The sequence below is a fragment of the Lichenostomus cassidix genome, chromosome 2, assembly GCF_008360975.1.
Source record: "Lichenostomus cassidix isolate B80296 chromosome 2, HeHo_3.0, whole genome shotgun sequence".
Lineage (NCBI taxonomy): Eukaryota > Metazoa > Chordata > Aves > Passeriformes > Meliphagidae > Lichenostomus > Lichenostomus cassidix.
The window spans coordinates 150,846,584-150,865,426 of NC_139482.1; the positions used below are offsets into that span (position 1 = coordinate 150,846,584).

General features: G+C 50.8%; 6 protein-coding genes across 6 annotated transcripts; all 6 read right to left on the reverse strand.

The window, feature by feature from the left end:
• Nucleotides 1-1,698: 1,698 nt before the first annotated feature.
• LOC146442527 (feather keratin 2-like) lies at nucleotides 1,699-2,031 on the reverse strand. Its single transcript, XM_085049893.1, has one exon. It carries the CDS (start codon nucleotides 2,029-2,031, stop codon nucleotides 1,699-1,701), a length of 333 nt encoding a protein of 110 aa, XP_084906019.1.
• A 2,850-nt stretch (nucleotides 2,032-4,881) lies between these two features.
• Nucleotides 4,882-5,214, reverse strand: LOC146442528 (feather beta keratin-like). Its single transcript, XM_085049862.1, has one exon. The coding sequence runs from the start codon at nucleotides 5,212-5,214 to the stop codon at nucleotides 4,882-4,884; it is 333 nt and encodes a 110-aa protein (XP_084905988.1).
• Nucleotides 5,215-8,075: 2,861 nt separating this feature from the next.
• LOC146442529 (feather keratin-like) lies at nucleotides 8,076-8,393 on the reverse strand. The gene has a single exon (XM_085049894.1). It carries the CDS (start codon nucleotides 8,391-8,393, stop codon nucleotides 8,076-8,078), a length of 318 nt encoding a protein of 105 aa, XP_084906020.1.
• Nucleotides 8,394-11,075: 2,682 nt separating this feature from the next.
• Nucleotides 11,076-11,535, reverse strand: LOC146442530 (feather beta keratin-like). The gene has a single exon (XM_085049895.1). The coding sequence runs from the start codon at nucleotides 11,533-11,535 to the stop codon at nucleotides 11,218-11,220; it is 318 nt and encodes a 105-aa protein (XP_084906021.1). The 3' UTR covers nucleotides 11,076-11,217.
• A 2,634-nt stretch (nucleotides 11,536-14,169) lies between these two features.
• LOC146442531 (feather beta keratin-like) lies at nucleotides 14,170-14,551 on the reverse strand. Its single transcript, XM_085049896.1, has one exon. The coding sequence runs from the start codon at nucleotides 14,549-14,551 to the stop codon at nucleotides 14,237-14,239; it is 315 nt and encodes a 104-aa protein (XP_084906022.1). The 3' UTR covers nucleotides 14,170-14,236.
• A 3,025-nt stretch (nucleotides 14,552-17,576) lies between these two features.
• On the reverse strand, nucleotides 17,577-18,051 carry LOC146442532 (feather beta keratin-like). The gene has a single exon (XM_085049897.1). The coding sequence runs from the start codon at nucleotides 18,049-18,051 to the stop codon at nucleotides 17,734-17,736; it is 318 nt and encodes a 105-aa protein (XP_084906023.1). The 3' UTR covers nucleotides 17,577-17,733.
• Between the last annotated feature and the right edge of the window lie 792 nt (nucleotides 18,052-18,843).

Below are 18,843 nucleotides of genomic sequence, written 5' to 3' on the forward strand. Positions count from 1 at the left end.
AGTGTCATGTCCTGTTCCTGAGTCTGTGTCCATCTGACCTTGGCTGCAGCTTTAAAGTGAGAGTTGGTATTTGGGAGCTCTTGATTGGAAGATGTGTGTCAGAGAAACCAGAATATACAAGAAAAGCCTAGGAAAACTCTGTGTGTCATCAGTAAGGGCATTTTGTGGCGCTTGTGTGGTTTAGTTTTTGTTATGTGTTGTCAAAGAGGACTGAAGACATGACCAATATTTTGAGAGCTGGCGTGTTCTCAGTGAGATCAGCCCATGAATGTCATGCTTTTAGTTTTTTGTGTATGTAATGAAAAAGGGGTCCCAAAGAATCCCAGGTCTGTCAGGCTGCTCTGGGCTTTGCAACTGTTGCTGCTGTGAGCACCTGGACTCTTCCATTCCCCGTGGGCAGTGGGACTGTTGGCCCCTCAGAGAGATGGCAGATGATGGAATGGCTGAGACAACAAATGGTTGTGCCACCAGTCAGAGGGACCTGGAGACTGAGGGTTAAAGGAATCTCCTGAGGTTCATGAGCAGGAAATGTGAAATTGCATCTGGGCAGGAATGGTTTTTGGCCCTGTGTCATGCTGTGGGCTGAGTGGCTGGAAAGCAGCTTTTCTGAGCAGGACCCTGTGGAGCAGGTGGAGAACCAAGGGACCAGAAGGCCGCAACGGAGCTTTACTTCACAGGGCATTACCACTGTCCAAGATAGATTTCAGAATGGAAGTTGGGAGAGGTGGCCCTTTCTGTCTTTAGAGGACTGTTGGGATCCCATGGGGGGTGATTTTGACAGTTCTGGCCTCCGCAGGAGGAGTACAAGGGCTTAGTGAACAAAGACCATTTGCTTGATGGCCACCAGGTACTGCAAGGGTTGGTGTATCTTTCCTAGAGGACGTACTGAGAGAGCTGGGACTCTGAGGAGACAAGGATGAGCAGGATGATGTCACCAGTGTGTGGGAGCCCAGCTGTTGTCAATGCTGTGCATGTGAAGGAAAAGGGGGCCATGGGAGAAGTGAAAACAGATGAAATTCCATGGGGAAAGGAGGCAAGAATGTTTCAGTGTTTGGGTGGTCACAGAGTGTAAGAGCTGATGGGGTCCCTCTCATGGGAGCGCCAAGACTGAACTGGCCATAGTCCTGGAAATTTTGCTTTTGCTGGGTCTGGTTGATCAGAGGGGATGGAAGCACTCGCACTCCAGAATTCCTGCCCAAGTGGATGCTCTTATTCCTCTGTTTGCTGGGAGAGTTCAAGAGTCCTGCTGAGAAGAGCACATTTCAAGTGTGTGCTGACATTGAGTGACTTTGGCAGATCGGTGTCCTGGAGAGAATTGTTGAGTCAAAGCCTTTGGTGTATGAGGTGCTGGGCTTGTGTCATGTTCTGGAAGGTCCCCCCTCCTTCTTGTTTCCCGTGTCATAACTTGTGATCTATTTACTGAGAAAGGTTTTTTGCTCATTTCCCACCCAACCTAATGCCCTGTTGAGCCCATGCATTGTGCAGGGTAAGTATGTGAGACCATTGGAATTGATAAAGGAGACATCTCAGGCTTTGATGTAGGTAAAATTTATTGAGGGACAAGAATGATAAGAAAGAAGGAGTTGAAGTGATCTACTGGTAAGTGCAAGAAGGGCCACCATAGGCTGAGGGCCTTTTCTTGCAGGAGATGTTGCCAGAGTACTGAGCTGGTGTTGTCAGGGATTGTGCCAAGGGCCCTTAGCAGGTGTAGCAGCCCCCTCTGCCATAGCAGCCCAGGCCTCCCAGCCCATAGCCATAGCCCAGCCCATAGCCAAAGCCGCCAAAGCCACCAAATCCACCAGAGATGGGCTGTCCCTGGGCATTGAGTTCACTCCCAACAGCAGCCCCGGAGGTGGATCCAACAACGGTGTTCTGGGGGAAGGAGGTCATGATGGGTCCAGGAAAGGTCACCAGCACAGGAGAAGGGTTGGTGATGACACTGGAGTTCTGGCATTGCAGGGCACAGGGCTCGTTGCAGCTGTTGGCCAGAGGGGTGGGTCCACAGGGGCGGCAGAGGTTGTTGCAGGCCATGGGTGTGGTGTGGAGGGTTCCTGGAAGAGAGGGGAGTGAGGCAGGGTAGGGTGTTGGTGGGTGTGCGAGGGGCAGTGTTTGGGGAAGGTGAGGGAGTGTGGAGGCTGTTTTGGGTCTGTAGGGAGGCGTGAGGGCTGCTGAGGCTGGGGCTGGGAATGCTGGAAGAGAGGGGCCAGGGGTGCAGGAGCAGGAGGGTCAGAGGCTGGAGACTTACCTGGTTGTCAGCAGGAGGAGAAGGTGTGAGGAGAAGTGTGTGAGGGAGAGAGGCACTGGTCTGGCTTTTATGCTGGTTCTGGAGGGGTGGGACAGCCTTGGCCCATGGCCTTGGGGCATTTTGCAGGCCTGGTTAAACCTGAGGTGGGGTGTGATTTCCTTCCCAAAATTCTGCAGTGTCATGTTTTGCTCTTGAGGCCGTGACCTTGGCGGTAGCTTTTAACTGGGAGTTTTAAAGACCAAAGGCTGCTGTTGATGATGTTTTTTCAAGGAGGGCTGAAGACGTGACCAGAGGTTTGCACAGTGGGGTGTCATCATTGAGGTCATCCCATGGCCCTGGTGTGATGTGGTTCATGGATGTTTTGTGGAGAGGGTCCTCATTCCCCCACAACCCGGTCACGGCTCATCTGGACTTTGCAGTTCTTCTGGGGGATGTCCGTTTCTATTTCACTCTGCCTCTCCCTCTCATGTTGCCAGCTTTCTAAACTTGTATATGTGCCAGGTCTATCCTGTTGGAGATGGGGAAGCAATCACTGTGATTCAGTGATGTCTCCAGTTGTCCCCAAGGTCCTGTATTGGTTCAGCAATAGCTGGAGAAGGATAAGGAGAACAAGATGTGTGAGGAGCAGTTGGTGCAACTGGGGACATTCAGTTTTCAGAAAAAAGGGTTGACGTTTTTACTCTCTCAAGGTACCTGAATGGAAATTGTAACATGAGTTTTGTCTGGTCTGGCCTGGCAAGTTCTGAGGTGGGGAGTGTTTTCTTTGCCGCAGCTCTGCAGCGTTATGTTGTGATCGAGTCTGCGTCCATCTGACCTTGGCTGCAGCTTTAAAGTGAGAGTTGGCATTTGGGAGTATGTGGATGGAAGCTGTGTCAGAGAAACCAGAATATACAAGAAAAGCCTAGGAAAACTCTGGGTGTCATCAGTGAGGTCATTTTGTGGCTCTTGTGTGGTTTAGTTTGTGGGTGTGTTGTGAACAGGGGCCCCATTCCATTGCAGCCCTGTCAGGCTGCTCTGGGCTTTACAGCTACACCATGTGTGAGGAGCTGCCCCTTCCATCATGATCATTCTTCCTTTAAAGTGTGAGTATTTGAAACCCATGTCTGGTGTTGATGGCATATGTCAAAGAGGACTGAAGACATGACCAATATTTGGAGAGCTGGGGTGTCATCAGTGGAGTCAGCCCATGGAAGTAATATTTTAGATTTTGTGCATGTGTTGCAAAGAAGTGGGGTCTCAAAGAATCCCAGGTCTGTCAGGCTGCTCTGGGTTTTGCATGTGTTCTTCTGTGAGCGCCTGGACTCTTCTATTGCCCATGGTCAATGGGACTGTTGGCCCCTCAGAGAGCTGGCAGATGATGGAGTGGCTGAGGCAGCAGATAATTGTGCCACCAGTCAGAGAGACCTGGAGACTGAGGCTAAATGGAATCTCCTGAGGTTCATGAGCAGGAAATGTGAAATTGCATCTGGGCAGGAATGGCTCTTGGCCCTGTGTCATGCTGTGGGCTGAGTGGCTGGAAAGCAGCTTTTCTGAGCGGGACCCTTTAGGTGGAGAACCAAGGGGCCAGAATGTCAAAATGGAGCTTTACTTTACAGGGAATTTCAGAAGGAAGATAGATTTCAGAAAATTCTTCCTATGAAGTTGGGAGAGGTGGCCCTTTTTCTCTTTCAAGGACTGGTGGGATCCCATGTGGGGTGGTTTGGACAGTTCAGGCCTCCACAGAAGGAGTACAAGGGCTTAGTGATTGAAGATCATTTGAGGGCCACCATGTACTGAAAGGGTTGGAGAATCTTTCCTAGAGGAGAGACTGAGATAGCTTGGACACTTAGGAGATGAGGATGTGCAAGACGATGTCACCAGTGTGTGGGAGCCCAGCTGTCCTCGGCACTGCACAGATGAAGGAAAAGGGGGCCATGGGAGAAGTGAAAACAGATGAAATTCGATGGGGAAAGGAGGCAAGAATGTTTCAGTGTTTGGGTGGTCCCAGAGTGTAAGAGATGATGGGGTCCCTCTCATGGGAGCTCCAAGACTGGACTGGCCATAGTCCTGGAAATCCTGCTTTTGCTGGGTCTGGTTGATCAGAGGGGATGGAAGCACTCGCACTCCAGAATTCCTGCCCAAGTGGATGCTCTGTTCCTCTGTTTGCTGGGAGAGTTCAAGAGTCCTGCTGAGAAGAGCAATTTTTCAACTGTGTGTGCTGGCGTTGAGTGACTTTGGCAGATCTGTGTCCTGGAGAGAATTGTTGAATCAAAGCCTTTGGTGTATGAGGTGCTGGGCTTGTGTCATGTTCTGGAAGGTCCCCCCTCTGTACTCTGTTTCCCTTGTTAGCCTTGGTTATTACTGATAGTGACCTATTTGCTAAGAAAGGTTCTTTGCTCATTTCCCATCCAACCTAATGCCCTGTTGAGCCCAGGCATTGTGCAGGGTAAGTATGTGAGACCATTGGAATTCAAAAAGAAGAGGAGTCATCTCAGGCTTTGATGTAGGTAAAATTTATTGAGGCACAAGAATGAGAAAGAAGTTGAAGTGATGTACTGGTAAGTGCAAGGAGGGCCACCATAGCCTGAGGGCCTTTCCTTTCAGGAGCCGTTGCCGGAGTACCGAGCTGTTGTTGTCAGGGATTGTGCCAAGGGCCCTTAGCAGGTGTAGCAGCCCCCTCTGCCATAGCAGCCCAGGCCTCCCAGCCCATAGCCATAGCCCAGCCCATAGCCAAAGCCGCCAAAGCCACCAAATCCACCGGAGATGGGCTGTCCCTGGGCACTGAGTTCACTCCCAACAGCAGCCCCGGAGGTGGATCCAACGACGGTGTTCTGGGGGAAGGAGGTCATGATGGGTCCAGGAAAGGTCACCAGCACAGGAGAAGGGTTGGTGATGACGCTGGAGTTCTGGCATTGCAGGGCACAGGGCTCGTTGCAGCTGTTGGCCAGAGGGGTGGGTCCGCAGGGGCGGCAGAGGTTGTTGCAGGCCATGGGTGTGGTGTGGAGGGTTCCTGGAAGAGAGGGGAGTGAGGCAGGGTAGGGTGGTTGGTGTGCGAGGGGCAGTGTTTGGGGAAGGTGAGGGAGTGTGGAGGCTGTTTTGGGTCTGTAGGGAGGCGTGAGGGCTGCTGAGGCTGGGGCTGGGAATGCTGGAAGAGAGGGGCCAGGGGTGCAGGAGCAGGAGGGTGATGGGCTTGAGGCTCACCTGGTTGTCAGCAGGAGGAGATGGTGTGAGGAGAAGTGTGTGAGGGAGAGAGGCACTGGTCTGGCTTTTATGCTGGTTCTGGAGGGGTGGGACAGCCTTGGCCCATGGCTTTGGGGCATTTTGGAGGCCTAGTTAAACCTGAGGTGGGGTGTGATTTCCTTCCCACAACTCTGCAGTGTCATGTTTTGCTCTTGAGGCCGTGACCTTGGCGGTAGCTTTTAACTTGGCGTTTTAGAGACCAAAGGCTGCTGTTGATGATGTTTTTTCAAGGAGGGCTGAAGACGTGACCAGAGGTTTGCACAGCGGGGTGTCATCGGTGAGGTCATCCCATGGCCCTGGTCTGATGTGGTTCATGGATGTTTTGTGGAGAGGGTCCTCATTCCCCCACAACCTGGTCATGGCTCATCTGGACTTTGCAGTTCTTCTGGGGGATGTCTGTTTCCATTTCATTCTGTCTCTCCCTCTCATGTTGTCAACTTTCTAAACCTGTCTATGTGCCAGGTCTATCCTGTTGGAGATGGGGAAGCAATCACTGTGATTTAGTGATGTCTCCAATTGTCCCCAAGGTCCTGTATTGGTTCATCCATAGCTGGAGAAGGATAAGGAGAACAAGGTGTGTGAGGAGCAGTTGGTGCAACTGGGGACATTCAGTTTTCAGAAAAAAGGGTTGACGTTTTTACTCTCTCAAGGTACCTGAATGGAAATTGTAACATGAGTTTTTTCTGGTCCCAGCCTGGTGAATTCTGAGGTGGGGAGTGTTTTCTTTGCCACAGCTCTGCAGTGTTATGTTTTGCTCGAGTCTGTGTCCATCTGGCCTTGGAGACAGCTTTAAAGTGAGAGTTGGTATTTGGGAGTATGTGGATGGAAGCTGTGTCAGAGAAACCAGAATATACAAGAAAAGCCTAGGAAAACTCTGGGTGTCATCAGTAAGGGCATTTTGTGGCTCTTGTGTGGTTTAGTTTGTGGGTGTGTTGTGAACAGGGGCCCCATTCCATTGCAGCCCTGTCAGGCTGCTCTGGGCTTTACAGCTGCAGCATGTGTGAGGAGCTGCCCCTTCCATCATGATCATTCCTCCTTTAAAGTGTGAGTATTTGAAACCCATGTCTGGTGTTGATGGCATATGTCAAAGAGGACTGAAGACATGACCAGTATTTGGAGAGCTGGGATGTCATCAGTGGAGTCAGCCCATGGAAGTAATATTTTAGATTTTGTGCATGTGTTGCAAAGAAGTAGGGTCCCAAAGAATCCCAGGTCTGTCAGGCTGCTCTGGGTTTTGCATCTGTTCTTCTGTGAGCGCCTGGACTCTTCCATTGCCCATGGTCAATGGGACTGTTGGCCCCTCAGCGAGCTGGCAGATGATGGAGTGGCTGAGGCAGCAGATAATTGTGCCACCAGCCAGAGAGACCTGGAGACTGAGGCTAAATGGAATCTCCTGAGGTTCATGAGCAGGAAATGTGAAATTGCATCTGGGCAGGAATGGCTCTTGGCCCTGTGTCATGCTGTGGGCTGAGTGGCTGGAAAGCAGCTTTTCTGAGCGGGACCCTTTAGGTGGAGAACCAAGGGGCCAGAATGTCAAAATGGAGCTTTACTTCACAGGGAATTTCAGAAGGAAGATAGATTTCAGAAAATTCTTCCTATGAAATTGGGAGTGGTGGGTGGGCCTTTTTCTCTTTCAAGGACAGTTGGGATCCCATGTGGGGTGGTTTGGACAGTTCTGGCCTCCACAGGAGGAGTACAAGGGCTTAGTGAACAAAGACCATTTGTTTTATGGCCACCATGTACTGCAAGGGTTGGTGTATCTTTCCTAGAGGATGTACTGAGAGAGCTGGGACTCTGAGGAGACAAGGATGGGCAGGATGATGTCACCAGTGTGTGGGAGCCCAGCTGTTCTCAGCACTGTACATGGGAAGGAAAAGGGGTCAAAGGCAGAAGTGAAAGCAGACTGAGTTAGATGGGCAAAGGAGGCAAGAATGTTTCAGTGTTTGGGTGGTCACAGAGTGTAAGAGCTGATGGGGTCCCTCTCATGGGAGCGCCAAGACTGGACTGGCCGTAGTCCTGGAAATCCTGCTTTTGCTGGGTCTGGTTGATCAGAGGGGATGGAAGCACTCGCACTCCAGAATTCCTGCCCAAGTAGATGCTCTTGTTCCTCTGTTTGCTGGGAGAGTTCAAGAGTCCTGCTGAGAAGAGCAATTTTTCAACTGTGTGTGCTGATGTTGAGTGACTTTGGTAGATCTGTGTCCTGGAGAGAATTGTTGAATCAAAGCCTTTGGTGTATGAGGTGCTGGGCTTGTGTCATGTTCTGGAAGGTCCCCCCTCTGTACTCTGTTTCCCTTGTTAGCCTTGGTTATTACTGGTGGTGACCTATTTTCTAAGAAAGGTTTTTTGCTCATTTCCCATTCAACCTAAAGCCCTGTTGAGCCCATGCATTGTGCAGGGTAAGTATGTGAGACCTTTGGAATTGATAAAGAAGAGGAGGCATCTCCGGCTTTGATGTAGGTAAAATTTATTGAGGCAAAAGAATCATGAGAAAGAAGTTGAAGTGATGTACTGGTAAGTGCAAGAAGGGCCACCATAGGCTGAGGGCCTTTGCTTGCACGAAGATGTTGCTGGAGTACCGAGCTGGTGTTGTCCGGGATTGTGCCAAGGGCCCTTAGCAGGTGTAGCAGCCCCCTCTGCCATAGCAGCCCAGGCCTCCCAGACCATAGCCATAGCCAAGGCCAAAGCCACCAAATCCACCAGAGATGGGCTGTCCCTGGGCATTGAGTTCACTCCCAACAGCAGCCCCGGAGGTGGATCCAACGACGGTGTTCTGGGGGAAGGAGGTCATGATGGGTCCGGGAAAGGTCACCAGCACGGGAGAAGGGTTGGTGATGACACTGGAGTTCTGGCATTGCAGGGCACAGGGCTCATTGCAGCTGTTGGCCAGTGGGGTGGGTCCGCAGGGGCGGCAGAGGTTATTGCAGGCCATGGTTGTGGTGTGGAGGGTTCCTGGAAGAGAGGGGGGTGATGCAGGGTAGGGTGGTGGGTATGCAAGGGGCAGTGTTTGGGGAAGGCAAGGGAATGTGGAGGCTGTTTTTGGTCTGTTGGCAGGCGTGGGAGGGCTGCTGAGGCTGGGGCTGGGAATGCTGGAAGAGAGGGGCCAGGGGTGCAGGAGCAGGAGGGTGAAGGGCTTGAGGCTCACCTGGTTGTCAGCAGGAGGAGAAGGTGTGAAGAGAAGTGTGTGAGGGAGAGAGGCACTGGTCTGGCTTTTATGCTGGTTCTGGAGGGGTGGGACAGCCTTGGTCTATGGCCTTGGGGCATTTTGCAGGCCTGGTGAGTCCTGAGGTGGGGAGTGCTTTTCTTCCCACAACTCTGCAGTGTCATGTTTTGCTCTTGAGTCCGTGACCTTGGCGGTAGCTTTTAACTTGGCGTTTTAGAGACCAAAGGCTGCTGTTGATGATGTTTTTCAAGGAGGGCTGAAGACATGACCAAAGCTTTGGACAGTGGGGTGTCATCAGTGAGGTCATCCCATGGCCCTGGTCTGATGTGGTTCATGGATGTTTTTTGGAGAGGGTCCTCATTTCCCTACAGCCGTGTCAGGCTCATCTGGATTTTGCAGCTCTTCTGCGGGTGTCCCCTTCCATGACATTTTCTCTCTCCCTCTCCTGTTGCCAACTTTCTAAACGTGTCTATGTGCCAGAGTTTTCCACTGCAGATGGGGAAGCAGTTGCTGTGATTTAGGGATTCTTCCCATGCTTCCCAATGTGTTGTGTTGGTTCATGCATAGCTGGTGAAAGAAAAGGAGAACAAGATGTGTGAGGAGCAGTTGACAGAACTGGGGACACTCAATTTTCAGGAAAAGAGGTTTGACCCTTTTACTCATTCAAGGTACCTGAATGGAAATTGTAACACCAGTTTTGCCTGTCCCAGCCTGGGAAGTCCTGAGCCGGGGAGTGTTTTCTTTGCCTCAGCTCTGCAGTGTCATGTGCTCTTGAGCCTGTGCATCTGACCTTGGCTGTAGCTTTAAAGTGAGAGTTGGTATTTGGGAGTATGTGAATGGAAGCTGTGTCAGAGAAACCAGAATATACAAGAAAAGCCTAGGAAAACTCTGGGTGTCATCAGTGAGGTCATTTTGTGGCTCTTGTGTGGTTTGGTTTGTGGGTATGTTGTGCAGAGGGGACCCATTCCATCACAGCCCTGTCAGACTGCTCTGGGCTTTGCAGCTTCACCGTGTATGAGGATCTGCCCCTTCCCTCATGGTCATTCCTCCTTTAAAGTGAGAGTATTTGAACCCAAAATCTGGTGTTGATGGCATGCGTCAAAGAGGCCTGAAGACATGACCAATATTTGGAGAGCTGGCGTGTCCTCAGTGAGGTCAACCCAGCGAACTACTGTATTTGATTTTGTGTGTGTGTGTGCGTGTTGTGAAGGAGAGGGGTGGCAAGTGATTACAGGTATGTCAGGCTGGTCTGGGCTTTGTGTGTGTGCCAGGCGTGAGTGCCTGCACTCTTCCATTCCACGTGGGCAGTGGGACTGTTGGCCCCTCAGATGGCAGATGATGGAGTGGCTGAGGCAACAGATGGTTATGCCACCAGTCAGAGGGACCTGGAGACTGAAGTTAAAGGAAACTCCCAAGCAGGAAATGTGAAATTCCATCTGGACATGAATAGTAACTTGCCCCCTGTCATGCTGTAGGCTGAGTGGCTGGAAAGCAGCTTTTCTGAGCAGGACCCTGTGGAGCAGGTGGAGAACCAAGGGACCAGAAGGCCGCAACGGAGCTTTACTTCACAGGGCATTACCACTGTCCAAGATAGATTTCAGAATGGAAGTTGGGAGAGGTGGCCCTTTCTGTCTTTAGAGGACTGTTGGTATCCCATGGGGGGTGATTTTGACAGTTCTGGCCTCCACAGGAAGAGTACAAGGGCTTAGTGAACAAAGACCATTTGTTTTATGGCCACCAGGTACTGCAAGGGTTGGTGTATCTTTCCTAGAGGATGTACTGAGAGAGCTGGGACTCTGAGGAGACAAGGATGAGCAGGATGATGTCACCAGTGTGTGGGAGCCCAGCTGTTCTCGATGCTGTGCACGTGAAGGAAAAGGGGGCCATGGGAGAAGTGAAAACAGATGAAATTCCATGGGGAAAGGAGGCAAGAATGTTTCAGTGTTTGGGTGGTCACAGAGTGTAAGAGCTGATGGGGTCCCTCTCATGGGAGCGCCAAGACTGGACTGGCCGTAGTCCTGGAAATCCTGCTTTTGCTGGGTCTGGTTGATCAGAGGGGATGGAAGCACTCGCACTCCAGAATTCCTGCCCAAGTGGATGCTCTTGTTCCTCTGTTTATTGGGAGTGTTCAAGAGTCCTGCTGAGAAGAAGCAATTGTGTGTGCTAGTGTTGAGTGACTTTGGCAGATCGGTGTTCTAGAGAGAATTGTTGAATCAAAGCCTTTGGTGTATGAGGTGCTGGGCTTGTGTCATGTTCTGGAAGGTTCCCCCTCCCCAGTTTCCCGTGTCGGTCTTTGTTGTTACTGGTGGTGACCTATTCGCTGAGAAAGGTTCTTTGCTGATTTCCCATTCTCAATGCCCTGTTGGGCCCAGGCATTGTGCAGGGTGAGGATGTGAGTCCACTGGAATTGATAAAGAAAAAGAGTCATATCAGGTTTTGATGCAAGGAAACTTTATTGAGGAAGAAGAATGATGCAAAAGAAGAAGTTGAAGGTTTGAGTGTGAGGCATGGTGACCATCAGCCAAGGGTTTTGGTCTCAGGAGCTGGTGCCACAGCACCAAGATGATGATGTCAGGAGTGCTGGTGAATGCTCTTAGCAGGTGTAGCAGCCCCTTCTGCCATAGCAGCCCAGGCCTCCCAGCCCATAGCCATAGCCAAGGCCAAAGCCACCAAATCCACCAGAGATGGGCTGTCCCTGGGCACTGAGCTCACTCCCAACAGCAGCCCCAGAGGTGGATCCGACGACGGTGTTCTGGGGGAAGGAGGTCATGATGGGTCCTGGCATGGTGACCAGCACAGGGGAAGGGTTGATGATGACACGGGAATCCTGGCATTGCAGGGCACAGGGCTCGTTGCAGCTGTTGGCCAGAGGGGTGGGTCCACAGGGGCGGCAGAGGTTGTTGCAGGCCATGGGTGTGGTGTGGAGGGTCCCTGGAAGAGAGGAGGGTGAGGCAGGGCATGGTGGTGGGGGCGTGAGGGCAGTGATGCAGGAGGCCGAGGGAGTGTGGAGGCTGTTTTTGGTCTGTGTGGAGGCATGAGGGCTTTTGAGGCTGGGGCTGCGGGTTCTGGAATAGAGAGGTCGGGGTGCAGGAGCAGGAGGGTGAAGGGCTTGAGGCTCACCTGGTTGTCAGCAGGAGCAGGAGGAGAAGTGTGTGAGAGAGAGAGACACTGGGCTGGCTTTTATGCTGGTCCTGGAGGGGCAGGACATCCCTGGCCCATGGCCTTGGGGCATTTTGCAGGCAGCAGCTATTGCCTGGCTCAGCCTGATGAGTTCTGAGGTGGGGAATGTTTTCCTTCCTGCAACTCTGCCATGTCATGTCCTGCTCTTGAGTCTCTGTCCATCTGACCTTGGCGGCAGCTTTTACATACAAATATTAGAGACCGAAGGTTGGTAATGATGATGTCTGTCGGTTGCATGAAACGTGACCAAAGCTTTGCACAGTGTGTTGTCATCAGTGAGGTCACCTGATGGCCCTGCTCTGCTGTGGTTTTTGGGTGTCTTTTGGAGAGGGTCCTCATTCCCCCATGGTGATGTCAAGCTCATCTGAGCTTTGCAGCTCCTCTGTGGGTGAGGGATGTCTTCCTCCCCACCATGTTGCCATCTTTCAGAACCTATCTATATGCCAGGCCTTTCCTGCTGGAGATGGGAAAGCAATCCCTCTGATTTAGGGATGCCTTCCATGCTCTCCAATGACTTGTATTTTATCATCCATAGCAATCGTCTCATCTGGGCCCAGCAAGGTCACACTGTGAGGTCCCAGTGCTTTGCTCTGAGTGACACATGGAAAGGAAAACAGATGAAGGATATGAGGAAGAAATGTGAGGAGTAGTTGAAGGAACTGGGGACATTATATTTTCAGAAAAAGAGAGTTGACCTTATTACACTTTCACGGTACTTTCAATGATATAATTGGCAATCATAACATCAGTTTTGCCTGGCCTAGCTTGGAAGGTCATGAGGTAGGTTGTGTTTTCCTTCCTGCAAGCACTACAATGCAATGTCTACGTTACCTTGGTGGCAGCTTTAAAGTGAGAGTTGGTAGTTGGGAGGATTTGCATGGGAGTGGCATGTCAGAGAAATCAGAATAAACCATAAATGCCTAGGAAAATTGGGATGTCATCAGTGTAGTAAAGCCATGGGACTGGTGTGCAATGGTTTGTGGTTGCATTTCAGAGGGGGACCCCATTCCTGTCTGGCTGCTCTGGGCTTTGTGGCTGTGCCAGGCATTCGGACCTGCCCCTTCCAGTGCATTTACTCCCTCCCACCTTGCCCATGGCTTTCCAGGGACCTTGATCCTTGTTCCTTCAAATCTCAAATTAAGTAGGTTAAAAGTTGTATCCATGTGGCCAACACTGTTCAACATCCTGAACAATGATTTGAGTTTGTGTGGACAGTTGTGGCCTCATCAGGTGAGAAACACTATGGACGTAGTGAAACAAGACCAGTTCAGGGCTGCCAAAATCCTCAAAGGCTGGAGGATCATCCACAGAGGACTGAGAGAGCTGCTGGGACTCCCAGGAGACAAGGCTGTACTGTGGGGGGTGGTAGCAGTGTCTTCCAATCCCTGATGGCAGGGAATGAAGCCGAGGAATCACATGTGTTCTCAGTGCTTTACACGTGAAGGAAAAGATGGCAATGGCATTAGTGAAATCAGCTGGAATTGCATGGAAAGGGCAGACAAGCTTTTTTCAGTGTGAGGGAGAGTGTTCACAGAGTGGAAGAGGTGCAGGCATCTGTCCAGGAAGATGAAAACATGAACTGTCCATGATTTCTGGAAATAGTCCTCTGGGTAGCATTACTTGAGCAGAGAGGATGGAAGCGTTTGCGCTCCTGAGTTTTTCCAAAGTGGATGATGTTGTGAATTTTGGGAGGGCTTAAGAGTTGTGCTGGGATGAGAGTTTGTCAAGTGTGTGCTGGCATGGAGAGACTTTACCAGAGCAATGAGCAGGAGAGCACTTATGTGTCAAAGCCTTTGGTATAGCAGGTGATGTGATTTTGTCATGGTCTGGATGGTCATCCTTCAACCCTGCATCCTGTGTCAGTCTTGGTTTTTCCTTGTGGGAGCTTACTTCTTTAAAATAGATGGTGTATCCCTGTCGCTGTTGAGCCACTAGCAGAGAAGTAGAAATCCAGATTCTCAGGCAAGAAAAGAAGAATTTATTATTTTGATTTCCATATATATAGACTTCTCACAGGTCACCCAGATTGGTCAGTCAAAAACATCCCCCTAGGCCTAATTGGCCAGGCCTGAACTGCCCAAGTCTTGAAATACTGTTTGCAAAAACATTCAAACTTTATCTTTGTTTATAAAGCACAGCAAAATGTTCTCATGAGAAGGACCTGTGCTAGTCACATATCCCTTTGCCATCCCAGCCCTTGAGCTATTCTGGGTGAAGATGTGAGACCATTAGAATTAGAAAACACAAGGAGACATGACAGGTTTTGATGCAGGGAAACTTTATTGAGGCACAAGTATTAAAAGGCAGAGGAAAGAAGCTGAAGGGATCTGATGTTAGGTGCAAGCACAGTGAGCAGCAGCTGAGGGCCTTTGCTTGCAGGAGCTGTTGCTACAGCAATGAGCTGATGGTGTCAAAGTTGGTGCTGAAGGCCTTTAGCAGATGTAGCCACCCCTTCCGCCGTAGCAGCCCAGGCCTCCCAGACCATAGCCATAGCCAAGGCCAAATCCAAATCCACCAGAGATGGGCTGTCCCTGGGCACTGAGTTCACTCCCAACAGCAGCCCCGGAGGTGGATCCAACGACGGTGCTCTGGGGGAAGGAGGTCATGATGGGTCCTGGCATGGTGACCAGCACAGGGGAAGGGTTGATGATGACACGGGAATCCTGGCATTGCAGGGCACAGGGCTCGTTGCAGCTGTTGGCCAGCGGGGTGGGTCCGCAGGGGCGGCAGAGGTTGTTGCAGGCCATGGGTGTGGTGTGGAGGGTCCCTGGAAGAGAGGAGGGTGAGAGGTGGTGATGAAGGAGGGCAAGGGAATGTGGAGGTTGTTGTGGGTCTGTGGGGAGGCATGAGGGCTGCTGGAGCTGGGGCTGAGCATGCTGGAAGAGAGAGGCCACAGGGGCAGGAGCAGGAGGGTTAGGGGCTGGGGACTCACCTGGTTGTTGTCAGGAGGAGAAGGTGTCAGGAGAAGTGTGTGAGGGAGAGAGGCACTGGGCTGGCTTTTATGCTGGTCCTTTGGGGGCGGGACAGCCTTGGTCTATGGCCTTGGGGCATTTTGCAGGCAGCATCTCTTGTGAGCCTGGCGAGTCATGACTTTGGGAGTGTTTTCCTTCCCACAATTCTGCAATGTCATGTCCGGCCTGTGTCCATCTGACCTTGGCGGCAGCTTTTAAATGAGAGTATTAAAGACTCAAATTTGGTGATGATGATGTTTGTTAGGGAGGGCTGACAACATGAGCAAAGCTTTGCACAGTGTGGTGTCATCAGTGAGGTCACCGCATGGTACTGCTGTGCTATTCTTTGTGTGTGTTTTGTGAAGATGGGCCCCATTCCTTCCCAGCCCTGTCAGGATGTTCTGGTATTTGCAGGTATGCTTGCGGTGAAAGCTCTCGACCCTTTCGTCATGTTCTCTCCCTCCCTACCTTGGCTCCATCTCTCCAGGCCTGGCTATATGCATTTGCTATCCTGTTTGAGATGGGAAAGAAATTCCTGTGATGTGGGGAGGTGTCCCATGCTCCCTAAAGTCTTGTGTTGGTTCATCTGCAGTGCTCATCTTATCGGGGCCCAGGAAGGTCACGCTGTGGGACCCCGTGCTGGGCTCTGACAGACACAAGGAAAGAAAAACTGGTGAAGTGCCGAGAAACGGAGGCTTGACAATCCAATATGAATTTACCACAAGCTTCAGTTTATTCATTTACAGCATACAATTTTATAGTGTAGTTAACTAACTCATGCATATTCTGTAATCATACAATACTATTGGTTATATACTTCCACGCCCTACGTTTGGCTACTTGCCTTAACATGTATCTATGTTTACCTATAGTGCCTGATTTCTGCATATCTGTTACCAATTAGCGCATTCTAGACGGCCCCCACGACTCATATGTTGCAGAAAGTCGTGATGACCTTAGATCGCTGATTGGACGAAGGTATCTAATTAATAGTTGGCTGAATATGGCTATTGTTAAGAAGCGGCTTGTTAATAAGCAATCTATCTACATCTGCATGTCCCTTCTCTAGAAGCCAGCTTTCCACAGTGAAGGATAAGGAGAAGACATGTGAGGAGCAGTTGAAGGAACTGGGGACATTCAATTTTCAGAGAAAGAGGGCTGACATTGTTACTCTCTCAAAGTGCCTGAATGGAAATTGTAACATTAGTTTTGCCTACCAGAGCCTTGAGGTCCTGAGGTGAGGAGTGTTTCCCTTCCTGCAGCTCCGCATTTCCATGTCCTGCTCTTGAATCCGTGTGCATGTGACCTTGGTGGCAGCTTTATATTGAGAATTGGTAGTTGGGAGGATTTGAATGGAAGATGCATGTCAGAGAAACCAGAATAAACCACTAGTGCCTAGGAAAATTGGGATGTCATGAGCGAGGTCAAGCCTTGAGTCTGGTGTGCTGTGGTTTGTGGTTGTATTTTATTGAGGGACCCCATTCGTATACAGCGCTGTAAGGGTGCTCTGGGCTTTGTGGCTGTGCCAGGCATTAGGATCTGCCCCTTGCAGTGCATTTTCTCCCTCCCACCTTGCCTATGGTTTTCCAGGGACCTTGTTCCTGCAGACGAGGATGGGTCAACCTTTTTCCCTGCCTTGCTGCATTTCAATGTGCAGGTCATGCAAGAAGGTGATGAGGTGCAGTTAGAGTTGATTTTGGAGGGTAAGATCATGTCTTAGTGATCTGTGTGTTACCTAACTAGATGAAAATCTTATTGTGGATGATAGATCCATGGCTGTTGTTTACCTCTATCTCTTATTAGTCTTTGACACTGTCTTCTCCTGCATCATCCCAAAATGTCCAAGGATGTACAGGTGGTGTAAACGGTCATTGAGGTGGATTGCTGTATTTATATAATACTTAAGCAACATGATCCAGATCCTTGTGATCCAAAGTCAAGCTGCAGTAACATCTGAAATGAAGTATGTCAAGAGTCATATCCATGTGGCCAACACTGTTTAACATCCTCAAAAATGATGTGAGTTGGTGTGAGCAATAGTGGCCTCCCCAGGAAAAGAAGCCCACAGACTGCGCAAAACAAGACCAGTTCAGGGCTGCCAAGATAGTTAAAGGACTGGAGGATCTTTCATAGAGGACTGAGAGAGCTGCTGGGACTCCGAGGAGATAGGGCAGAACAGGGCATGCTACCAGTGTGTTCAAAACGCTGATGGCAGGGAATGAAGCTGAGGAATGACATATATTCTCAGTGCAGCAGTTTTGAAGGAAAAGATGGCGACAGCACAAAAGAGCTGCACATCCATGGGCAGAGCAGACAAGCTTTTTTCAGTGTGAGGATGGTCACAGAGAGGAAGAGGTGCAGGAGTGTGTTGTGGGAGATGAAAACCAGAACTGTCCATGATTTCTGGAAATACTTCTCTGGCTAGCATTACTTGAGCGGAGGGGATGGAAGCACTTGCATTCCTGAGTTTCTCCAAAGTGGATGATGTTGTGACTGTTTGGAGGGCTTGAGAGTTGTGCTGGGAAGAGAGTTTGTAAGGTGTGTGCTGGCATGGAGAGACTTTACCCAAGCAATGAGCAGGAGAGCACGGATGTGTCAAAGCCTTTGGTACAGCAGGTGATGTGTTTTTGTTATGGTCAAGAAGGTCACTCTTCGACCCTGCATCTGTCGTCAGTCTTGGTTTTTCTTTGTGGGTGCCTACTTCTTTAAAATAGATGGTGTGTCCCTTTGCCATCCCAGCCCATGGCATTATTCTTGGTGAGGATGTGAGACCATTAGAATTAAAAAACACAAGGAGACATCTCAGGCTTTGATGCAGGGAAACTTTATTGAGGCACAAGAATTAAAAGGCAGAGGAAAGAAGCTGAAGGGATCGGGTGTGAGGTGCAAGCACAGTGAACATCAGCTGAGGGCCTTTGCTTGCAGGAGCTGTTGCTACAGCAATGAGCTGATGGTGTCAAAGTTGGTGCTGAAGGCCTTTAGCAGATGTAGCCACCCCTTCTGCCATAGCAGCCCAGGCCTCCCAGACCATAGCCATAGCCAAAGCCACCAAATCCAAATCCACCAGAGATGGGCTGTCCCTGGGCACTGAGCTCACTCCCAACAGCAGCCCCGGAGGTGGATCCAACGACGGTGTTCTGGGGGAAGGAGGTCATGATGGGTCCTGGCATGGTGACCAGCACAGGGGAAGGGTTGATGATGACGCGGGAATCCTGGCATTGCAGGGCACAGGGCTCGTTGCAGCTGTTGGCCAGCGGGGTGGGTCCGCAGGGGCGGCAGGCATCGTAGCAGGCCATGGGTGTGGTGTGGAGGGTCCCTGGAAGAGAGGGGGGTGAGGGGCGGTGATGTAGGAGGGAAAGGGAGTGTGGAGGTTGTTGTGGGGCTGTGGGGAGGCATGAGGGCTGCTGGAGCTGTGGCTGAGCGTGCTGGAAGAGAGAGGCCACAGGGGCAGGAGCAGGAGGGTTAGGGGCTTGAGTCTCACCTGGTTGTTGTCAGGAGGAGAAGGTGTCAGGAGAAGTGTGTGAGGGAGAGAGGCACTGGGCTGGCTTTTATGCTGGTCCTGGAGGGGCGGGACAGCCTTGGTCTATGGCCTTGGGGCATTTTGCAGGCAGCATCTCTTGTGAGCCTGGCGAGTCATGACTTTGGGAGTGTTTTCCTTCCCACAATTCTGCAATGTCATGTCCTGCCTGTGTCCATCTGACCTTGGCGGCAGCTTTTAAATGAGAGTATTAAAGACTCAAATTTGGTGGTGATGATGATGTTTGTTAGGGAGGGCTGACAACATGACCAAAGCTTTGCACAGTGTGGTGTCATCAGTGAGGTCACCCCATGGTACTGCTGTGGTGTTCTTTGTGTGTGTTTTGTGAAGACGGGCCCCATTCCTTCCCAGCCCTGTCAGGATGGTCTGGTATTTGCAGGTATGCTTGCGGTGACAGATCTGGACCCTTTCGTCATGTTCTCTCCCTCCCTACCTTGGCTCCATCTCTCCAGGCCTGGCTATATGCATTTGCTTTCCTGTTTGAGATGGGAAAGAAATTCCTGTGATGTGGGGAGGTGTCCCATGCTCCCTAAAGTCTTATGTTGGTTCA